This window comes from Sceloporus undulatus, chromosome 4 (genome assembly GCF_019175285.1).
Source record: "Sceloporus undulatus isolate JIND9_A2432 ecotype Alabama chromosome 4, SceUnd_v1.1, whole genome shotgun sequence".
Lineage (NCBI taxonomy): Eukaryota > Metazoa > Chordata > Lepidosauria > Squamata > Phrynosomatidae > Sceloporus > Sceloporus undulatus.
The window spans coordinates 164,316,533-164,340,796 of record NC_056525.1 but is presented as its reverse complement, the minus strand read 5'-3'; the positions used below and the strand labels follow the sequence as shown (position 1 = coordinate 164,340,796).

General features: G+C 40.6%; 1 protein-coding gene across 1 annotated transcript in view; it reads left to right on the top strand.

The window, feature by feature from the left end:
• Window positions 1-472: 472 nt before the first annotated feature.
• VPS4B (vacuolar protein sorting 4 homolog B) overlaps window positions 473-24,264 on the top strand; it is a 37,340-nt gene continuing 13,548 nt past the window's right edge. Inside the window, exons 1-9 of the mRNA XM_042461653.1 lie at window positions 473-711; window positions 7,249-7,360; window positions 9,057-9,207; window positions 10,952-11,019; window positions 11,923-12,042; window positions 14,626-14,782; window positions 16,440-16,588; window positions 16,817-16,898; window positions 18,065-18,284. Of these exons, the coding sequence (XP_042317587.1) occupies window positions 688-711; window positions 7,249-7,360; window positions 9,057-9,207; window positions 10,952-11,019; window positions 11,923-12,042; window positions 14,626-14,782; window positions 16,440-16,588; window positions 16,817-16,898; window positions 18,065-18,284 (1,083 nt within the window). The 5' untranslated portion in view covers window positions 473-687. The remainder of the gene's footprint in view (window positions 712-7,248; window positions 7,361-9,056; window positions 9,208-10,951; window positions 11,020-11,922; window positions 12,043-14,625; window positions 14,783-16,439; window positions 16,589-16,816; window positions 16,899-18,064; window positions 18,285-24,264) is intronic.

The window sequence follows — 24,264 nt, the reverse complement described above, 5'->3', positions numbered from 1 at the left end:
TGCACTGTAGAAATAATGCAGTTTTACACCGCTTTAAGTGCTGAAGCCCCATCCTAGGGAGTCCTGGAGTTCAGTTTCACAAGTTCTTTAGCCTTTATTTATTTATTTATTTATTTTGTAGCCCGCCTTTCTCCCCGAAGGGACCCAAGGCGGCTCACAATAACAATTTAGAAAACAAACAAATTGCAATTAAAAATAAAAATAAATCTTTCCCAAAGAGAGACGCCAGAGTCCTGTAGGATGGAGCCAGGGCAGTTAAAGCTGTGCCAAAACTGCATTATCCCCACAGTGTGGATGCAGCTGCTCCAATTTCTCATCCTTTCCCTTTAAAAACCACTGAGTAGGAGACCAGAGTAGGGAAGAAGAACCAACCCGGAAGTTGAGCGCGCATGCGCCGTGAGCAGCCGCGCTCTTCCCTTCTTCCGCCCTTATCCCCTTTCTTCCGGTTCGGGCTTCTCAGCCACCCGGGTGCGGTACGTGACGTTGCGGAAGCGGAAGCGGAAGCGCAGTTTGGTATCCGTCTCTCGGCCGGCGGTGGGACTGGGTTGAAGAAGTTGCTTTTTAATAAGAACCCATCCGTTTGTTTTGCCCTCTCCTTCAGCGGAGGGACCTCAAAGGGTTTCAAAGGGAGGACTCCCAAGAGAGTCCCTTTTCGGCTTCCGTCGCCCGCCCGCAGCTCCGCCCGTCATGGCGGCCACGTCCAACTTGCAGGTGAGGCAGAGAAGGAAGGAAGGAAAGAGGGAGAGGCCTGGCTTGAGGAGAAGGAGCCTGCCTGGGACGCACTCATCCGGGGCTCCGTGTTGTTTCTCTGAGACTTCAACTCCCAGGATTCCTGAACAACGAACACCATGGCTGGGAATTCTGGGAATTGGAGTCCAAAACATCTGGAGGAGGAGGAGGAGGCCCAAAGCTTGAGAACTACTGCATTTTCTTGGCAAGGGTTCTGAGTCTGAGGTTTCTGTTTGTTTGTTTGTTTGTTTGTTTTGGTCACCTTCATTCCCATGCACCTGAGGAAGTAGGCCGAAGTCCAGGAAAGCTCACGCTGCCAATGTCTGTCTTCCCTTCAGTTAGTCACGAAGGTGCTGCTACAAGATCTGTCTATGCACCAAGGTCACCCAGTGGGTGTCATGGATTCGAACTCTGGTCCCCAGAGTCATATGTGGAGAGGTTTTGTAGTAGATAGGTAAGGAAGTCTTGTAGTAGCTCCAACTAAGGAAGTTGGCAGCATGCGCTTTCATAGACTTCAGTCTACTTCCTCACGTTTTACTTATTTATTTACGGTACTTATGCCCCGCCCTTCAGCCCTAATGGCTCTCAGGGCGGCTTACAATCATTATTATCATCTTTAATTAGACAGTTCCCTCCCTTCAGGCGTACAATCTAAAAAGGCATGACACAAAAGGAGAAGGGGATGGTGAGGAAGGGGATCAAATCCGGTGGCTCCTCTCTCCCTCTGAGGCCTGGAGCAAGGCAGATGGACCGGAGGGAGGGCCCTTCTTCTTTCTCTGGATAACCCTGATGGAGCTGGCCCTGCCTTTTCACTCCCTCTGAGGCTGGATGATGTCACATGCCATGGAGGGAAGGCTCTACTTCCTCAGATGCATTTAGTGGCGTTGAAGCCAGGGACACACACACACACACACACACACATATATATATGCCATAGGTATTTGAGAATGTCGATTCAAATTCAAAATACCTTTTATTGGCCAAGCGAAATACACAATATATTTATTGCAAGCTTCATCAGGCAAGATGTTAACAAACCAAACAGGAGAAGAAGCAAAAGCTGGCAACGAGTATATTGTGCATTTCGGTTGGCCAATATTTAGAGTATTTATACCCCACTCTTCAGCCAGAAGGCTATCGGAGTGACTTATCAGACCTTTCCCTGCCCTCAGTCTTACGATCTAAAATCACTATTAAATGGCCAACGCAGCTCCCCCTGAATGTTTTCAGTTTCTTTTTGTGGACAAAGACATAGCCTTTGGGTATGGAAAAGAGGTGGCGAGACCAGTTTGGCTTTGGAAACTAGTCTGTAGGTGAAGAGGATAGATGGATGATATAGGACACACACACAAAGAGGATGGGGTCAGATAGTGTTGAAGTGTATGTCGTGAGCCAGGAAGCCGTTATCCCTGTTCAATCCATTACTGACTATTCTGTTGCTGATCTGTTCTCCCCACTTACAGAATAGTTTCCAAAGCCAAACTGGTCTTACCACCTCATTTCCATATCCAGTGACTATGTCTTTGTTCACAAATGGCCGTTGTTAAAACTGGACTTGTTGCTTCATTTCTATACCCATAGGGTTTTGAATTTGAACTGATATTCTCATACACCAAGAGTGTATATAGTTTCAGTCCCTGGCTTACCGTTCCATCAAATGCATCTGAGGAAGTAGACTGAAGTCTATGAAAGCTCATGCTGCCAACTTCTTTCTTTCAGTTAGTCTCAGAGGTGCCACAAGATCTCACTACATACAGATTATTATCCAAGTGTGTGTGATGTGCCTTCAGGTCATTTCTGACTCATCCATTCCCCTGACGCTGAGAGAATCAGGGCTACTCGCAAAGATTTATGTAACTTAGTGTAAAAAGTTAAAACAATACAGGTATAGCTACTTAAATGAAGCAAATTTATTTCTGGAGTGTTACTTCTTTTAACAGAAAATTTGGTACCGAAGGCACAAATAACATGGAAGTAATAAGGACAAAATTTTGTTGTTGTTGTTGTTGTTGTTTGCCTTCAAGTCATTTCTGTCTAACAGTGTGTCTTATCACAGGGTTTTCTGGGGCTGAGAGTGTATGACTTGACCAAGCTGGACTTGTTGTTGTTGTATGTCTTCAAGTCATTTCCAATTTATGGTTGACCCTAAGGAAAACCTATCACATAGTTTGTCAGCAAGATCTGTTCAGAATGGGCTCTCCTTTGCCTTCCTCTGAAACTGAGTGTGACTGGTTAAGTGGGGATTCAAACCCTAGTCTCCCGAGTTTGAATCCAATGCTCACATGACTAAACCACACCAGCTCTCAAGACTTACAATAATAATAAGGCTGTTTAAAAGGATGATATCTAAGGATTACAGATGATCATCCAACTATACATTTTCTGCAGACTGTCAAACATATCGTTACACAACCCTAAAAGTAAAAAAATTGTGTAGTGGTGATGGTGATAAGGTGGTGGTGTTAATACGAGCTTCCTAGAAAACTTAAATACCTCTCAGTGCACAGAATAGCAACTTAGTCAACTTGTAAATATTGGCTGGTGTACTTCTGGTGCCATAGCTCAGTTATGGAATTTCATACTGGTTCATATAATAATAATATTAAAATAATAATTCCACACATGAGGCTAGCCTTCCCCAACAAGGGCACCTCCAAAATGGATCGGAAATGAGCTCTCATAGATAGCCATGTTAGTCTGGAATAGCAATATGCAAAGGGATTTTACAGCACCTTTGAGACTAGCTGTGAAAGATGTTGTAACATAAGCTTTCATCGACTAATTTTACGTCTTACTTTGCCTAGCAAAAAGTGGGATAGAAATAAAAAAATTATTTTTATTTATTTTATTGTATCTCAGGAAATAGGCCAAGTCTATGAAAGCTTATGCTACATCTTTCACTTAGTTAGTCCCAAAAGTACTATATGCTTTCTTTGCTTCTCATAGGCCCTGTGCAGACCGCTTGTTTGGGCCAGCCTTGGGGCCGAGTCGGGGTTTAGCGTCTACACATCACGGCACTGCGTCCACATGATGCAGTGCTGAAGGAGTGCATTAAAGCCACAGCTACTGCGCTCTGGAAATGCCAAATTAGGGCCACGGCATGTGGTTGCCACGGCCTCGATCTGGGTATAAAAAGGGGCCACTACATGCCGCCCCTTTGGGCCTGTCTGTACATCCCCATAGACTACCTTGTTCAGGGAGTGATCGGAGTATCAAGAGAGATCTAGACAAACCCATGATCAGAGACATTCTTCAGATGGTGGGAGCAGAAAGCAGAGGGAGACTGAATCTTTCATGCCTGGCCTGTAAATTTCCTGGAAGCATTTCCTCTTGACGAGTGTTGGGATCTAACAGGTTGCTGAAATACTTGGACTTTCCTCTCCACCAGAACATGTTCAGTGAGAACTTGTAAAGGCCTTTGAACACACAGAGACATCTAAACCCTGTTGTTAATGTTGATTAGAGTAACGCTTTAAATCAATGTGGATAATGTTATATACATACACTTTAAGAATAATAAAATGTGGACTCAGCATTCAACAGTTGATTGATTGGACCTACTTTGCTTATGACTAACCAACAGGATGCTAGCCCAAGTCTGTTTCAATTGTTGCTCTGGTGAAACCATGCTTATCTTTCTTGTATGATCGGCTGGAGCAGTTGTTTCTGATGATGAAACAGAGGGTTGCCTTATACAAAAGCCAGACCATTGCCTCATTTAATTCAGTACTGTTAGTACTAACTGGCAGCATCTCTCAAATCTCTCTCCGACTGATGCAGTGACTGGGGATGGGGTCTCTCCTCTCGTGGCCTGTCTGGAGTCAGTAATGGGCTGGATGAGGGAAAACCGACTCAAATTGAATCCAGAGAAAACGGAGGTACTAGTTATAGGTTCCCCTGGTCCAGGAATGGCGGTGGTTCCACCTGTCCTGAACGGGGTCACGCTCCCTGTGAAGGACTCCGTGCGCAGTCTGGGGGTGCTTCTTGACTCGTCGCTACACCTGACTGCTCAGGTGAACGCGACGGTCAAGAGCACCTGTTATCAGCTTCGGCTTATTCGCCAGCTGCGCCCATACCTGGCCCAGAGGGACCTAGAAACTGTTGTACATGCTCTGGTAACCTCGAGATTGGATTTCTGCAATGTACTCTACTTGGGGCAACCCTTATATCAAACTCGGAAGCTGCAAATGGTTCAGAACATGGCAGCCCGGCTGGTCACTGGTGCTCCCAGGACCAGCCATATAACACCGGTGTTGAAAGATCTCCATTGGTTGCCTATTCGCTTCCGGGCCCAATATAAGGCGTTGGTTATTACCTATAAAGCCCTAAATGGCTTGGGTCCAGGTTACCTAAAGGATCGCCTCTCCCCGTACATTCCGCCTCGCACCCTCAGGGCATCTGGGCAGCAGCTACTGAAGGTGCCTGGGGCTAGATTGTCCTCCACCACAAGGAGGACATTTTCCACTGCTGCCCCAGCCCTTTGGAATACGCTGCCCACTGAGCTCCGCTCGACTACCACCCTGGCCCAATTCAGGAAGGATTTGAAGACCTTCCTGTTCCAACAGGCATTCCCCGATTAAAAATCCTGTGGGCCTTCCTCCTCTTTCGTGGCCAAGAGGAAGGGCTTTGGGGCTTTTAGCCTGTGTTTTTTATTATTGTTTATATGTGATGTATTTTGGATTTTATTGTATGTATTGTTGTTTTAAATTTTATACTGTAAGCCGCTCTGATCGAAGGAAGGTGCGGGATATAAATAAAAACTTTATTTATTATTTATTTAATTTAAGGAAGAAGTCTTTTTCATTTCTAACAGGACTGAAGCTGGGATGCCAAGTAAATGTTCTTCCATTGAGCTATAGTTGTTGCAACTCTGGAGTCCCTCTGCTAGAAATTGGTGGTGAGGGAATCACACATTTCAACACTCCGCTGACATAGCCTTTGAGAACTAAGGGTAATCTCCATAGCATGATGAGGCAACAGCATGGCACTTTGTGGAAGGCCTTGTGTTATGCATTCTGTGAACTTTATGCTGTGATTGTATAAGAAGAGATTAGCTCTTTTTGAACATAATGTTTAGATTGTTAGTCTGCAGATAGGATGTGTGTATTTGAATCTGTGTGAATGCTACATTGTAAGGTTTTATAAAGATCTGTATTAATATTGGGAATTTTAGACACGTATATTCCTCCCGTGGCCCCATCTTAGAGATGGTTGAGGATCAACAGTGGGATATCAGGGTTTTTAGTTTTAATTGCTGTTTTTATCCTTGATATTGTATTTTTAATATGTTATACTATTTAATACTGTCTTAAGGGGGGGACGGATAAAGTGTTTTTAATTGTCATATTTTATATTTTACTGTTGTTAACCGCCCGGATTGGTTTGCCAGAGGGCGGTATACAAATAAATATTATTATTATTATTATTATTATTATTATTATGTATTGAGATTGAAATAGCCATTTCCACAGTGCACCATTGTCCTTTACATTACTGTGTGGTACATATCACAGCAGGGCAACCAAAGGAGCCTCTGCCTGATTTGGGGCAATTCCTTTCTCCTCAGCAGCACCTTGCCCTCTGTCCCAGGTTGTTCAGGGGGATTTCCCATGGAGCCTCTGGAGTGATGGAGGGGACAAAGATTTGGTTGCAAGCAGGAATAGGGGATAAGAAAGTCTTCTCTGGCGGGATACAAACCGCCATATAGTACGTATAGGATATGTACTAGGGTTAGGAAGGGGCGGTGCTTCCGTACCCCCCTAACCCTAGTACGTATCCTATACGTACAAAATGGCGGCGCCCCTTCTACATGGGCGCCACCATCTTTACGTACTGGACGCATAGCGTCCAGATGTGTCATGGCACCTATGACGTCGCGAATGCGCCGGCGGCGCTTCGCGATGTCATCAGTGCGCTGCAAGAAGAAGCTCCGAAATGGAGCTTCTTTTTTGTTCTGCGCGGGAGCCGCGCGGTTTGGCTGCTGCGGCTCCCGCGCGGAGCAAACGGCGGCGGCGGGGAAGCGCCGCAAAGCGGCGGTTTGTATCCCGCCTCTGAAAGTGCTTTATGTTCAGTTATGAGATGATCCAAGCCTTTTTCTTCATTGGGTGTTTAGGAACACATAAAAGATAAAAGGGGTTTTCATTCTTGTTCTGGCAAAACTCATCTTGTGGCTGTCGATTTCCATTAAAATGCAGAATGAGGGGTGTGTGTCAGTGTTGTTTCTTACAAGCTGCTTCCTCTACACATCTTTCTTCATGGTTGTGGCTATGTGCCATTCACACTCTCTATGTCTGGTGCTATGTATGTCAAGTTAGAAACTGAAACTTGATTTATTTCCAGTGATTTTGAAAAATGAAATGTTTCCTGGTCAATGGTATACTGCCTCAGACAATTTTAATTGGAAGATGTCATTTCAGCATATATGCACGTTTATTATTTTCCTGCTTTCATATACTGGAAATGCTGTTCAGACACTACTCACCTAATATCTTTAATCTTAATCATGTTTCTTGTTTACAGAAAGCAATAGACCTTGCTAGTAAGGCAGCACAAGAAGATAAAGCAGGGAACTTTGAGGAAGCCCTCCGCTTGTATCAACATGCTGTACAGTATTTTCTTCATGTTGTCAAATGTAAGAATTACTAGGCTAAGTATAAGTGTTTGGGGTTTGTTTAAACAAGCCTTCAAATTCCTTTATGCTATATCTTTAGTTCCCAAATTACATTCTGTAGTTATCTTAGTGATATTTAGCCCCAGTTGAGAGAAGGCCCTTCCAAATCAGCTCTAAGACTAGCAGTTAGAACAGGAAGAAAATTTGCAGGCAGGAGACAAATTAAACTGGTGAGCAACAGTAGAAGAGGCAAGAGATAAGGAAAATATTCTAAAAGTATTCTCTCAAGCACAGTTAAGAAGAATTGAAACGTTTGATTAATAATCTGAATACCAGGATCCACACAACCAGTAAACAAATGTTTTGGCCTCAACTGATATTCAGTAGAGGGCCAGAACTGCTCTTATTTACTGCACACCCAGCCCCTCACCTGGTGATTATGTTCAAGCTTTCAGGGGTGAGAAGCATCTTTATTTGCTTCCATTATGTTTCTCTTTCCAAACAGTTCCATTTCTCTCTATCAGAGTGAATGCTTTCTTTATGCACATTATATTAGAAAGGTGAACCCCTTTCATTAGTTTATTAGGAACACTTCTCAGAATCACAGCAAATGGACGGTAAGAGATACCAAGCTCTCTGAGATTGGCTATACAGGTGTCTTGTAGAATACACTGGCAGCCACTCTTGGTGACGCTTGCCCTCAAAGTGCTGCTCAAGAGTGTCTTCTAGGAAATTGGAAGGCCCTTTGGTGCCCATTCTAGGAAAGAAGGGGAAAGGGTCAAAAATAATGTAGGAGTTTGAAAAGAGCAAGGTTCAGTGGCAGTACACATTGCTCAGGGTGGTGTCTGGCATTGATCCATGGTACTGGCACAGATTTTGCAGCAGAAACAAAAAGCCATGGGGCCATCAAACATAAAGTCTGCCAATCACCCTAGAGAGGGACTCTCCTTATATTTCTAGGAAATTGCCTAGGAAATTTGTTGTGAAATCTTACTAATTTTCTCTGTCACTGTTAATTAGAGCTGAGCTTGGTGCCAATTCTTTCCCAAATGTACAGACCTTGAAAACTTTTTTTACAGGTTTCAACTTGTTCTCTTCTGTGCTAAATGTCTTGCAATATAACATCAGTTTTATCCCAACACCCAAATGGAGTAATCAAGTATTATTTAAAATAGTGTAGGAAACCAGGTACCCTGCACATATTTTGGACTACAACTCCTATTCAAGACCATCAGGTTGCCTATCCCAATTTAAGCCATGATTTCTACAATAATTTTATTTTGAGTTACTCTAAGTACATTTTATTAAACCTTGCTAACCTGTCTATTTTCTTTTTGCGGTTTTGGAAACAACCTTGTTTGCTTGATTAATTCTTAATAATGTCACATTAGTATTATTACCATCTTAATTGGTACCATCTTAATTATTATTACCTTCTTAATTGGAAGAAAAAATAAGAAAACATCTTAATTTTACTTTGCTGCCATGATGAATAAGAATACATTGTAAAATTATTCAGGTGTTACATTTTCTCAGTTGGGAAATCAACAGAATAGACTGGATGGCCCCTGTGGCCTCTTCCAACTCTATGATTCTATGAGTAGTATTCAATCATAACATTATAAACAGTTGTAATTAATGGGGAGTTGGTAGATAATAAAAGTACACTGTCTAAACTTGACCTGTGTGGTGAAACAGAATACTTTATTGTTCATAGATGAAGCACAGGGTGACAAAGCAAAGCAGAGCATCAGAGCAAAGTGTACTGAGTATCTGGACAGAGCTGAAAAGCTGAAAGAATATCTGAAAAAGAAAGAGAAAGCTCCCCCCAAACCAGTGAAAGAATCTGGTCCAGCTGATGAAAAGGGGTATGTTGACTTTACCTATTCTGACACATCTAGAAATTCTAGAAGTGATAGAACGTTGCATGAAAAATAATATTCTCTATGGCATGTATACTTTCACATTTTATAAACACAGTTTTAGTGTTGCTTCTGTAAATTTAATCAAGATCATGTGTGTGTTTTTGTGTGTAATTGTTTTACTGACTGGTCCAATTACATTACAGTTTCACATGGTTTCCTTTTACACAGTTACTGGGCCTATCCAGATATGGCATTCTGGGATTTTGTCTGTGTGATATGTTTTCATTTCCTTCTCATATTGAGGGGGGCAAGAAAAGCATAATAAACAAGTAGGTCCGTAACTTTTGTTTGGACAAGGTATACATTTCGTAGCACTCATTAGTCCTAGGAACAAAACAAACAATCCCTTTGGGGGAAAGGCAGGGTAGAAATAAAGTGATAGAACAGTGGAAAACCATACTGGGGGTTAAATCCACATTTAATCATACTTAGAGTAATATTATTTAATTTAGCAATTTCAGTAGTTCTATTGTAAGTACGTATGACTAAGTCTGGATCTAATCCATTGGCTTTAGATGAATGCTGTGCTGTCCACCTCACTTTTTAACTTTCTTTTGTGTGTGGAGGGCAGACAAACCCAAACCTAATATTGATAGGAAGGTTCACCTAGAACATAATTTCTAATGTATTAAGCTTTTAGGTTCTTCCTTCCATTAAGAAATTTGGAGGCAGTAACCAAAAGCATGCGTATTGAAAAACAAGTACAGTCGTCCCTCGATATTTGTGGCTTTGACACTTGCGGTTTCAATTATTCATGAGGTCAAGGCCGCTGCACATGCACTCCTCTTCCTCCTTCCTCCTCAGTTTTTCCCCCCCGGGGAGGGAAAAAAGCCCAGGAGGGAGAAGCCGGGAAGGGTGCATGTGCCAATCCCACCCCTTTCCTGGACGGAGAGCTTTCTCTTTTCCCAAGCAGCTCTCTGCTTTAGGAAGGGGAAAATAGTCCCTCACCCTTTTCCAGGACAGGGAGGTGCCTGGGGAAAGACAGCTCTCTTGCCTTGGGAAGGGGTTTGGGGAAAGCAAACGCGCCCTCCTTGCCGTTTCAAGGCTTCAGAGAGCTCCCTGGATCTCCCTGAAGCCTTGGAAGTGAAGGAAGGAGCTGCGAATGTCTGCTCCCCTGCCCTTCCAGTGCCTCAGAGAGCTTGCTAGAGTTACTTGAGGCTTCAGAAGGGAGATGAGGGACTCTCTGAGAGCTCACTGCTCTCGCCCCTTGCTTTATTGACAAATTTTGACTTTCATGTGGGGCCTTGAGCCCCTAACCCCCATGAATGTCAAGGGTCAAATGTACAGGTAAAATCTGTGGGGACTTGCTTTCTTCAGTATATTGAAAATTGAAGGTGCCAGGTAAAACTCTTCTGTTGTGTGCTGGCATGTGTCCTGTATATTTCTTGATTGGTCAAAATGCTGCTTCATGGAATTTTATTACTACTCTTTTTCCCCTGGAAGTATTAATGAAAAATCAGCATGGGCTAGGCTCTGATTGACTTGTTGCTTTGAAATTATGTTTACTAAATCTAATTTCCATTACTGAAATACTACTTTTCTATTAATCTTGCTTTAAGGTAGTTTTTTGACATGCACATATTTCTTTTGAGGGAAAGATGTCTTTTAAGAAACGCATCATTTTCACTGTCGACTGAGAAGGCCAATTTCTGTTTCACTTGTGTACTTCTGTTTATACCCAAACTAGAAATGATAGTGATGGAGAAGGAGAATCAGATGATCCTGAGAAAAAGAAGCTGCAGAATCAACTCCAAGGTAGCTTTACATCATGCTCTTAATGTCTGCAACAAAGCAGTTCTATCAAGACATGATAATAATCTGATAATGGAGTAGACATTAACATTAAGGATCATGAGGTGCTCCTGACTTGAAGAACGCACCTAAATAAGTCTTTATTTATTTATACATACATACCTTTTGGTTTGTTCTTAGCTCTTTGCTGCCACTTTTCTTGCTATCTAGTGATTTTCTGGCAGTTTTATTTTCTCTTATTACTTAACCCCTGCCAGTAAGGGATCATAGTGAGCAAGATGATGACCAAATGCCATGTTAAGATTTGGATATTTAGCATTGTCACTAAGGTCTAATGCTTTCAAAGAGGAAGGGGAAAATGCATCCATGCTTTGTTTATTGTTTGATCATTATTTTATCTACTGATATTCCCTCTCTTTGTTGTCATGTGGAAAAACTAGGCCATAGTGCTGTCTGCATGACCAAAGTCTTTGTGGCTGTCCACCCTAAAGAACATCCAAAAACCATGAGAGAGACTTCTTTGAAAGCATTGAAAGCACCAAACCAAAATCATGCTTATAGCCACTGTTGATGGGGAGGTTACTTGGGTACTTTGATATATTGTGGCCCGTTAAATGAAATAGTATGGAACCAATATCTGATTGGTTCTCACTAAATACTTGCAAGTAAGACAAACGGAATTAGTATAAGTGTAAGCATTCTTTTTTTTTAAAAGCACTGTGGCTCACAGACAAATCTGTATGATAAACTCTGAATGACTACCCAAACTGTAGCCTTGAGATTAATCAGTCTAAAGTGAATGCTAGTTTGTGAATTAATGGGATTCTGATTTAATGTTGATGTTTAAATGTTCTTCTTTGAAACTGGAGAAAGAAATGTTTAAAATAATAGTATTTTGTTTAATAGGTGCCATTGTTATGGAACGACCAAATGTCAAGTGGAATGATGTTGCTGGTCTAGAAGGAGCAAAAGAAGCACTTAAAGAAGCAGTAATATTGCCTATTAAGTTTCCTCATCTTTTCACAGGTAAAACTAATTAAGTATAAATCACTTGGCAATAATGACTGGCTTAGGATTTTTTTTAAAATGTTTTAAAATCCTGAAATATTTGGGTTATGGGCCATGGATTTAAGAGCTTCTAAAGTTTTTCAGCAGAATATGTACTTATCCAATAAGTACTAAATACAGACATAATTCAAATACAGTAATAAAGCTTCTGAGAAAGAAATGCTTTTTTTACAAAATTCTTTTATGAACACTAAGCTCCGTCCACATTTCCTTTTCATCTTCTTACTAGCTGGAATGTTAGCGGCATTAACATTGGAATGATGCTGAACAGCTGAAGAGACACACTTTTTGTGTTGGTTTGCAACAACATGTCTGGAGCAAACAATACAATAAAGTTTGAGCTAGGAGGAAATGTAATTCTTAATTAGCAATTCTACTGTAGATGATTGTGCCTGCCTAGCACAGGCCAGGTAAAAAACAGCAGCCCTGAGGATCACTTAGGAAGCATGCATGAACAGAGAGAGAGAGAGGAAAGCAGATAGCCTGCTTCTCCAGCTACTCCAAGCATAAAAAAAATCTATATGTTTGACCACCAAAATGGTAATTGTAAGCAAGGTGGAATCTGGTGAAAGGTGGTGAAGGGAATCGTGTATTTTGGAAGCTTTAAAACTGTCTCCAGAACGTTCACATGTTTTTCTGTAGTTATGCAAGTCTTGCCTGATCTGGTTGTTTCATTTCACATGTGCATATTGTTAGCTTTGAACTGTTGTTAGCTTGGGAAATGGGGTGGAACCCTGGACCCACCAGAATTCTATTAATGTTCTGACATGTGGAACAAAAGTTTGCTTTGAAAGGGAACTAAGAGAGAAATGTGCCAGCAAAGCAAATGATGGTTAGTTACTGTGGTTGTAACTAACAATTGGATTCAGGCCATAGGATCCAGTTGTATAGATCTGTGAAGATTAAAACCAGCATCTGGCTTATGTCAAATGCAAATGCAAGCAGTGAAGTTTAAGAATATAATATAATAACTATATTTCAGAGCACTTGTAGTTTCCAAGTAGCCTTCAAAGAGACTACTCTACTGCATATAATATACATGATAGTAGTCCACTCTAGAAGTTACCAAAACATGGTTAACACTGTTTAGAGTATCTCATGCCACACTTAACTGGTAGATGGCACTGTATGCCAAAGATGTTGCTCAAGCACCCAGTGTAAGGCCACACATGAATTATGTCTGCATGGAAATCAGGTGCTTTGTAGGCAGCCCTGGGTGCTCTACTTTAGCAACATATGTTTTCCAGCATATGTGTAAAAACAGTCATCAGAATTGGACTTGCAAATAGATTTTTTGGTGCAGTACTTTAAATAAATGAAATTTACCAAGTTCTTTGTGAGTAGCTGGTAGCAGGAATCCAGTATTATTAAAATAATATTTAAGCTTAAAACATAACATACATTAAAAAATACAAGAATAACAATAACAGAAACGAAAAGAAGCTTCACACAACACCAAAAGAATCAATTATCAATAAATAATCTTAATTCCCTAATTTATCTACAAATATAATTCCCCTCCCCTTCACTCCAATGTACTAAACCCAACAATTACATAAACTAAACTAATACTAACATACAATAATATTATTAAAATTGACTTCCCACCCTCCAACGTGAAGAAATTCAAAGTAGAAAACCAAACAAATAAAAACTTCTCTAAAATGCTTTTCTACAGCCAATCCACTTCTCTTGTTATAATACAAAATCAAACACATTTCATTCATCCCAATCTGCAAGCATAATCTTCTTTGCTTTCTTCTAGTATTGTGCTGAGAGGTTATGTTGTTTTGTTTTCTTGGAGATGTTTCCAAAAACATACTTGTTGGAAGTTTTGAGGTTTTTTAAGTGGGGTATTCGCTTCCAAGCACAATACAAGGTGTTGGTTATTACCTATAAAGCCCTACATGGCTTGGGCCCGAGTTACTTGAGGGACCGCATCTCCCCATATGATCCACCCCGCACACTCAGAACATCTGGGAAGAATCTGTTGGAAACTCCATCTTCCAAATATGTCTCCACATCCCAGATGGCTTTTTCGATAGCAGCCCCGCGGATCTGGAACAGTCTTCCTGAGGAGCTCTGTCTTATGACCCCCCTGGAAACATTTAAACAGAGACTTAAGACTGTTCTCTTTTGTCAAGCTTTACCCCTGATGAATAAGATTTACACGCTTGTTGCTATTGATTCTCTGCCTTACCCTGGATATGTATGTTGTATGACTGTGTATTAATAGAAGCTTGTATTGCTGGTATTTATTTTATATTTTTATAAGGATATGTATGTTGTATGACTGTGTATTAATAGAAGCTTGTATTGCTGGTATTTATTTTATATTTTTATAAGAGTTTTTGTATGGTTTTAATAGTCTGTAACCCCACTTCGATCCAATGGGAAAGGCGGGGAAACATATCGTAAATAAAAATTTATTATTATAAGTTCTGATTACCCACAGATTTTTTTTGTATACCACATTCAGTGTGAAACTGAGAAGGCAATTCCATGAGTAGTACTTTTTTATTTTTTTAATCTTTCTGTTAGGTAAAAGAACACCCTGGAGAGGAATTCTTCTGTTTGGACCCCCAGGGACGGGGAAATCCTACTTGGCAAAAGCTGTTGCAACAGAAGCTAACAATTCTACATTTTTCTCTGTATCTTCTTCTGACCTTGTATCAAAATGGTTAGGGGAGAGCGAGAAGTAAGTAGTAATGCTTCAGATCACAGATACTTTCAAGTGTGTTGGGTGTGAAATTCTTAGATCTTAAATCATGCAGACCTTGCAAACATGTGTTGACTCAATATAAAAAGCCCAAGACTTTTCTAGAGACCCATGGCCTAGCCACACTGAAGAATTAAAGCAGTTTGACACTACTTTAACTGCCCTGACTCTGTCCTACAGAATCCTGGGATTTGTAGTTTGCTGAGGCACCAGAGCTCTCTGGCCAGGCTGAATAACTCACCAGACTACAAATCCCAGGATTCTGTAGGACAGAGTCAAGGTGGTGTCAAACTGCTTTAATTCTGCAGTGTGGTTACACTGCCAGTTACTCTTGTGAATTTTAGTGGTGAATTACTATAATATATGCTTTTTCTTTATCAAATTACCAAGATGCACAACAGCTCTATATTGTCTATATATTGTCTCATATAGAGACAATATATAGACAATATAGAGCTGTTGTGCATCTTGGTAATTTGATAAAGTCTATATTGGCTGGCTTTCGTTTTGCTACAGCAGGCTAGCCCAACTATTCATCACCTGTTTATGAGATGTAAAATTCAGCATTTTCACAACTAAAAATAAAGATCATCCAATCATTCATTGCATCCTATTTGGAAAACTACTTGTTCTGTCTGAAGGAGGAGGCTGAAGATGTTCAGGAGTGGTGAAGTAAATTAGAGCCTTTGGAAAGAGAGATTTATCTGAGGAGTTGTAATTTTGTAGGAAGTCCCAACCTTGGCTAAATAGATGTCTTTAACACAGTTGTTTTTCAGGACCAGCTGCATCAGACTGTGGCTTGGTAATAGCAGTAGCAGCTTTTGCTCTATTTTGCTCTACACTATACACTATACTGGTGTAGGTGTGAGACATAGGGCTAAATGCGATTTTAGGACGACCTAGAATAGATCTGTGGCGTCTGCTTTGTGAAGTATGACCAATAAAAAGGTAAAGATAAAGGTTTCCCTTTTGGCAATATAGTCAAGTTGTGTCCAACTGTAGAGGGCAGTGCTCATCTCCGTTAATAAGCTGAAGAGCCAGCATTGTAATAGAATCATAGAGCTGTGGCCATCATGGATGCATAGAAAGCTATTATCTTCCCAGCAGGTAACTATTTATCTACTTGCGCTTTTACATGCTTTCGAACTACTAAATTGGCAGAAGCTGGGACTAGGGACAGGAGCTCATCCCATTACGCAGTACTTGGGCTTGAACTGCCAACCTTGCAATCATCAGAGTTAGTGTCTTAACCGCCAAGCCACCATGTCCCTATGACCAGTACTTTTCATGTTATTGTGAAATGTAGCTATAGAAAAAATTAAGTTTCATATCTGTTTTGCATAGATTTATAAAATGCTAATTATTGCATGGTGCGTTAATAGTTCTGACCAATGTAGTGATGCCCAAGAACCTGTAATGAATTGTGTCAATTCTTATGAAGCAGCTAGGATATTTCTTCTATGTTCTTATATGAAGGAAATAAAAACTATGATTTAGGGATATTGGTATCTAATCAGAGATGGAAAAGCTGTAAAAATGAACTTTATTAATAACAATAAATTTTGGAAAAGATGCAGTGCAATGTCATGCTGCTATATGTTGCTTTCTAATACATGTAATTTATTTTTTTTCACAGGTTAGTGAAAAATCTCTTCCAGCTTGCTAGAGAAAACAAGCCTTCAATTATCTTCATTGATGAAATAGATTCTCTGTGTGGGTCCAGAAGTGAAAATGAAAGTGAGGCAGCTCGGCGCATTAAAACAGAGTTTCTAGTCCAGATGCAAGGTAGGTTTATTGGCTTCCTGGCATAATTTGTTTAAATAATTGATATTTTGACTTGCATAATGTTAAATAATACTTACATAATATTGTGGCCTAGCTTGCATCAGCCTATCCTAGGTAATCTGGGGAGATGAAAAGTTTAATGGTATTAATGTTGGGTTATTTTTCCATATTGCGTATGGTTCAGAAGTTGTGTAATTGTTACTGATTAGATTTACCTGTTCTCATTAGGCGTTGGAACAGACAACGAAGGGATTTTGGTACTAGGAGCTACAAACATACCTTGGGTTCTAGATTCTGCCATCAGAAGAAGGTAATACATAACATAACTCTTTTGGTGCTCTCCTATAGTTTTATCCCAAATACTAGTCCTCTGCTTTTAGAGCACTCATGATTGCAGGGCTACTTGTCCACTGCTAGTACATTTTCACTGGCAAAGTATCATGTTTGTTGGTCCCAGCAAGTGCCCTTTGATCCAAGAATATGCTTAGCAGCATCAGCGAGCACTATATGTATCAGTAACCCAAGGGTAATGTTACATTTTTAGTGGAAATGAGTGGAAAATGTTATTCCACTTTGCAGCCATAGAAATCTTTTATTCACCTTTGACAGATCAAACTGTTGACTGTAACTGCACAGTTCTATAGAGTTGGGCTGCCTAATATTACCTGTTTTTAATAATATTATAATAATAATATTTATTTATAGCCTGCCTCTCCCCGAAGGATCAAGGTGGTAATATCACATTAACATTGATTAAACATAAATCCCTAACCCCCAATTAAAAGCTGAGATGTTTGCTTCATTCTGATCCTATAACTAAAGCTTTAATTAAATGGTTGTAGGATCAGTGAGTGGCCTGTTATTTTATTTTGTTACAAAAACCCAAGGTTAATCAAGTCACCAAAATTGCTTTCTAGGTTACACCCAGTTTAGATGTAACATTCGTGACTTGATAAAGAGTGGTTTATGAAGCTAGGATGGGAACAAACAATCCCCACTTCTCTATAATTGTAGTTAGAAAGCAGATAGTAAAACACTGTTCTGTGTTTCAGATATAATGAGGAAGTCTGATCTAAAGAGACCAGAATCAGTGCACCGAAACCAGCATATAGGGAAGGAGCGCATGTAGGCCCAGTACTCAGGCCCAGTGTATCAAACCAGGAGCCTTACATCCAAATGACCACTGATTTTACTTGATTGGACAATTATTTTATGGCTATTCTGCTATATGTGTTGGAAAGCCAGTTATATTGGTGGAAAGAGTAGATAGTCATGTTAAGATGTTACATTTTTATTGGTGCATGAAATACTGTAATATTGTATAACACAAAACATTAGATACTGTTTCTTTTGACTATCTTAAAGCTTTCACATACAGTAAAGATTTCAAATTTCCAGAAGTGCTGAAGTCATGAGAAAGAATGTTGTTCTGTTTTTATGGGGGAGAAAATGAATTATTTCTCTCTTTCAAATGAGGTTTGAGAAGCGTATTTACATTCCTTTACCTGAAGATCATGCAAGAGCTGCAATGTTTAAACTTCATCTCGGGACTACTAAAAACACCTTGACTGAATCAGATTATCGAGAACTTGGAAAACGAACTGATGGCTACTCAGGTGCGGATATCAGTGTAATAGTACGAGATGCCCTAATGCAGCCAGTTAGGAAAGTTCAATCAGCCACACACTTTAAAAAAGTGAGTAAATGGACCCATTGTCCCTCCTCCTCTCTGTTTCTCTCTCTGTCTCTCTCTCTCTCTTAAGAGGGGCCAATGAAAAAACTTTTGGCAGGATGTTAGTGTTCACTGAGAGCAGGGATTTCTCTTGACCCCATCAGACTGTACCATCTGCTTTGGCTTTTGGCACTTTAACCTCAAAATCTTGATCAGCGTTGTTATAGAAGAAGGAGAGTGCATCCTGTGGGCAATTTTTGCATTCTCATGGGTGCCCCTAAGGGGTATGTGGAGGCAAAGGTATTACATGTTATTGACAAATTAACTAAACCTTACAAGTGGTAAGAAAGAAAAGGCAGGCAGGCTTGGCTGTGACAGGAGATGCAGTTCTAAGAGAAAGGCCAAGTCTCATACCACCTCTTAGGTGTTAGCAACTGGGCCAAATATTTAAAATATATGACTGGCATCCTGGTTAATGACTTTCAAAAGATCAAGTCCAACTTACAACTACATGTATCTTTTGGTTGTAGTTGCAGAGGGAAGAATTCACTTCTCACTTGAGCATTGACCAAAGCCCACAGAGGCTCACTGTTTTCCTGTGGCACCCCCCAAAGGAAATCTAGTGGGGGCAGCTGAGGATTGCATGACCACATTTTGATAGTCAGATGCACAACAATGCAGGATCCTCCAGAACCTTATGGAGGTTCCAGCAGATGATGTTGCTATCATGTGTTCGATTATTAGAACATTTTATATAGGTTGTGTGTAGTAGTTATGGTTTGAGGGTTTTTTTAATACATGTAATTTTATACTGTTTTTATTTTATGTTTTTAATGGTTTTTAAAGCTTTTATTGTAATGTTTTAAAGAATGTTTTTATTTGTGATCTGCCATCCCTTTCTGGGAGAAAGATGGTATAAAATGAAATAAAGAAATAAATAGCTCAATGGTCCTTCCTCCTTACTCTGTCTTGGCTGCTACATGGCCATGTCCAGGGGAGGGAAAGAAGACTGAGTCTCTAGGGGTGGGTGGGGAAAATAGAGTAGCTCCACCTGGTAGATGTTTATACTGCATCTCAATAGAGGATCTCAGACATACCATTTTTTTTAAAATAATAATCATCCCTACATCTTGGTGCAATAGTAGGACCAGCAGCTTCTTGTCAGGTCTGGTGCTTTCAGTGTTTCCTGACATTTGAGAAACCACTTTTTTGTCTTCCCACTCTCCCATTCTTCAAATATTGTTTCCATCCCTAATGACATGCACTGAGGTGCTTGGGTTGGATGGAGAACTATGTTTTTGGTTTTCAAAAAGTTCACTATCTGACAATGTGGAGTTATTACTTGATCTCACAGTACTGATTTAATTTTTTATATATGTGCATACTGGGTAACTTTGGGCAGATCACACATGCTCAACCTCAATGGCAATCTCCCTCTGAACAAATTCTTCTAAGAAAACCCCGTGATAGAATTGTCTTAGGGTTTCCATAAGTCAGGAATCCCTTGAAGGCACACAACAACAACATTCTCCGGCTGGGTTAGGAGAAGCGCTCCACAACCAACGGGTTATTCCTCATGTTCAAGGTTTCTAGATTCTTTTCAGATATATCCATTTACTCTCCTCCCCTGCTCATCAGTTTTTTATTTCCTGCCTTGCCAGCTGGACATGTTTTTCCCTAGACAAGGTTAATTAGGATGTGGAACAATAGGTAAAATGGTGGCTAATTCAAAAAAGAGAAAAATAAGAGAAGAGGAGATGGGAAAGGAAACCGCAGCAGCAGTTCTAGATAAAAAGTAAAAACAGGTTGCGGTAGAGGCAGCAATGGAAGTGAACTAACTGACTACCTCCCAGCATGCCATGAGTACATTCAAAGAAAAACATAACCAGATATCTGCTGCCCAGTGTGGTTCTGGAGAGAAAGACGACTTGGTATTGAAACAAATATTTATGTCAAATGAGAATGAGGCAGAATGTGGTCTGACTTCCTTATCTCCACTGAAAATGAAAAAACTCAAGCCGAAGTTAGAAAAAAACAGCTGTGGGGGATGTAAAACAGAAAAAAGGAGTTGGTAATTCAACAAAATATGAGGTACTGTAGCACAAGCCCATATCATGGAGGCAGATTAGTGTATAATGGCCACTTCAATTTGCCATCTTGGGAACGGAGGTTCCAAGGTAAGGAATGAAGCTATGGTGGACAAACAGGATGCCCTGATTGGTGGTTTGGAAACTGCTTCTGTGCAGTCTCAGCACTTGAGTGACACTTCTGAGAGTTTGGAGGAATGGAATAGAAGTCTTGGAAGTGCAGCCTCCTTTGCTGACATGTTTAAACAGTATGATGACAGGAGGACCACAGACAGCACAAACAGTGTCTGGGCCTCCATGTTGGTACAGTGTGAGTGCTGAGATGGAGAACAGCACATTAGCCAGGCAAATATACAATCAATGATTAAAGAGGCAGTAAATAAAAGGATTAATATAATTTTGAAACCTCACAGTGAATTACAAGCGAAAATCAATGGCCAGACCGTAACATTGTCTGCAATGAATTATCAGTTGATGAATTATTTATTACAAATGAATTTAAATAATTTGATTGAACCAGTTAATTTATGCATGATAAATTCAGATAAAAGGGAAAATAGTACACAGAATCAACTGAAGGAGAAAAAGCAAGTTAGTAATAAAAGAACTCCTAGTTCAGGTGTTACAACACAGCAAAGCAAAACAGTAACGGAACATGTAGAAGATACGATAAAAGGGAAGAAATATACAAAAAGGACGAAACGCTATTTCTGATTATGAGTCAGAGGTGGAGGATGGATTTTATTAGGCAGTGATGTCACAACAGTCTCACGATGGTAGTGAGGAGGTAGATTCCACAGAGGAAGATTTAAATTCTGAAAATAATACCGATAGGCTTTTCATGGTAAAACATTTCAGGAGCTTAATAAAAAAGAGTGCTCCAAATGTTAGGAATGGAATAGAGTCAGATTGGTGGTCACAGTGATAAGGAAGTTGTAGATTATGATCAAAGGATAGCAGCAGTTGTAAGGAGGCCTTTACCAAAATTAATGGAGATTTCATTACCAGATATATTCTAGGGGTCGTAGATTTAGAATGAGAAATTACTTTTATAACTAAGAGATTGTTGAGTTATTTTCAAAAGCTTTATTTATTTGGAAAAAAGACACAGTCTCTCAAAGTGCCTTTGGTGGGTGGGCCAGTCATAGCCCTTATATCTCAGGAGCAGTAGTTCCTAAGGAGGGAGACACAGTTCTGAAGGAAGTGGATGAGCAAAGGGCAGAGTCAGCATTAAAGAAGACTCATGAAGCCATTCAGAATGATCTACAGTATGTTGCTGATTTAAGTCACAACTCATTGGCATTTGCCGGCAAGGAGTATAATGGCAACAACAGTGGTACATCAATCAATCTGATTTTGCCACTGGGTGTCCTAGACTGCAGCCAGCATACCCACACTATGCCGATAAGAATGGCTTAGCACAGCAAGTGGAAGCAGACCACAGACCTTGCAAAGAGTCAGCGTTAGAGAGCAATCTGAAAGCCAAGCCGAAGTCAGGATACTAGAAGTCAGAGTAGTCAAATCAGTCCAGGGCCAAAGTAGCCAGAAGATAACAAGGGTCCAGTCCATTCCAAGGTCAAGACAACAAGGAGTCAAGATACAAGGAGCCAGTGCCAGTAGTAATCACACCAAAGGATCATGCAATAAACTCTGACACTGATGCCTCTCTGCACCTTAAGTAAGGGAAACTCTCCCCCATGCCACCTGAGGCTGGTTTGCTAATTGCCTCTCTGCAATTCTCCTGGATCTGCGCCTGCAAGCACTCTCAGCCTTTCTTTGTTTATAGGTAGGCACATCCAGGCATGATTCCTTCCCAGAGTCACCACTAGGCTGTTGCACCACAGGAGGCATCTCACTAGCACTAAGACCTAGTTGAGCCTACTCCTCTGGGGCTGCGGGATCACAGCTGGGACCTGGCAGAGCAGGATTAGCACCTGGTGTAGCCTCAATTAGCTCTTGCTCTGGAGGAGGCTCCTCCTCCTCCTCCGAGAGCTGCTCTTGGCTGGCTATGACACGGATGTGGATAAAAAGTCTAGAAATAACTTGGCATGCCATTTAAAGGAGAGTTGGTATTTGGGGAAAAGGCATTAAAGAAGATGTTGATTGAAAATAAAGATAAGAAACAAGTTATGCCTATGATGCACAGAAGGAAAAGTGATAAGAAAACAATTTCAAAGTAATTATTCTTACTTTCAGGGAGGAAGAAACTATAGTAGAATGAATTCAGTGGGGGCAGGTTTCATTGGATGGGGGGAAAACCAGTTTAAAAGAGGATTCCAGCAGCAAAGAAGCTCCATCTGCTAGCAACAGAAGATAACAATACTGGTATAAGAGACATTCATGTGGGGGGAGAGTTACTGCATTTCAGATGGTTTTGGCAGGAGATAACTTCAGATTGCTGGGTGATTCAAGTAGTCACTCAGGGATACCAAATTTGTTCTCCAACAGGTATCTCCCCTCACCATTATCAAAACCAGAGAAACAGGAGATTGTTCAGAAGCACATAGATCATCTCCTGCAAATTAGGCCCATAGAATAGTTATCTTGAAATCAAAGGTGTATGTTCCATCTTGTTCACAGTAATAAAGAACAGTGGAATTTACCGTCCTGTATTAGATTTAAAATTCTTGTAAAATATCAAAAGTTCAAGATGGAATAATTACAGTCAGAGAAAATATTCGAATGAATGACTGAATTGGTTTGATTGATTTGAAAGAGGTATATTTGCATGTATCAGTGGCTCCTTAGTTTAAGAAAATATCTTCATTTTCAGTTCAAAGAGAGTTTTTTTTCAATTCAGGGCACTTCTGTTTGGTCTGTCCTCAGCTCCCAGGGTCTTCACCAAGGTATTGGTTCCACTAATTGCTCATCTCAGGAAGGAAGGAGTGCAATTGCATCCATATTTGGATTATATCTTGGTGAAAGCAGGAAGCAAGGAAAAGGTCAAGGACAGGGAGGACAAGACATTAAATTTTTTATAGAGGCAATGGTTTGTAATAAACTTCAAGAAAAGTCACTTAGAGCCAACTGCATCCCCAAATCACTTACATGCAGTAATAGATTCCCAGGAGGGATGCCTGTTTTTATCACAAGAAAGGAAGATAAAAAATAAAGAAAGAATTAAATCAGGTTGAAGTTGAAGGCTTTCAAGCCTGGCATCCATAGTGGGGGGTTTTTTTTGGGGGGGGGGGGCTATGTGGCTGCGTTCTGGAAGAATTTATTCCTGGTGTTTCACCTGAGTCTGTAGCTGGCATCTTCAGATCAATTATTGAAGATGAGAAAAGCAGATATGTTTCTAGCAAAGGTCCAGGGATTGTTGATATCTACTATCCAGTTGATTCTATGGGCTTGATTTCACACTCACAAGCTATGGCAGTTCCTCGTGCAACATCAGATGGATATAGTGAGGAAGAAAAACCATAAGGTCACTCTACCACAATCTATGAAGAGAGAGGTGAGATGGTGGTTGCAAAACAGACACTTGAACACAGGACAGTTGTTTGTAATTCACCTAGAGGTCACAGTAACTATGGATGCAAGCCTCTTAAGACTGTGGGGGGCGCATTGTGAGGGACATTCAGTACAAGGAGAATGGACTTGTGTCTACTTGAAATACAAGTTATCTGGCATTGAATATGGTCAGTTCTATTAGGTTTTTGCACGCAGTAGAAAAGGAAAGCTTGTGCAAGTGTGCATGGACAATTTAACCATAAAAGCTTACTTTGTGAATCGGGGGGGGTGTGTGTTATGATCACTGCCCTTGATCTGAGAATCGAACAAGATATTCTGGTGGGTGAAAAAATCAGTAAAGTCATTGACAGTGGTGTATCTCAAAGGTTCCTTGAACGTGCAGCCAGATTATTTGAGCAGACAATGGAGAATGGACCTTGAACAGGGAATTTTTTCAGCAGTTAGAG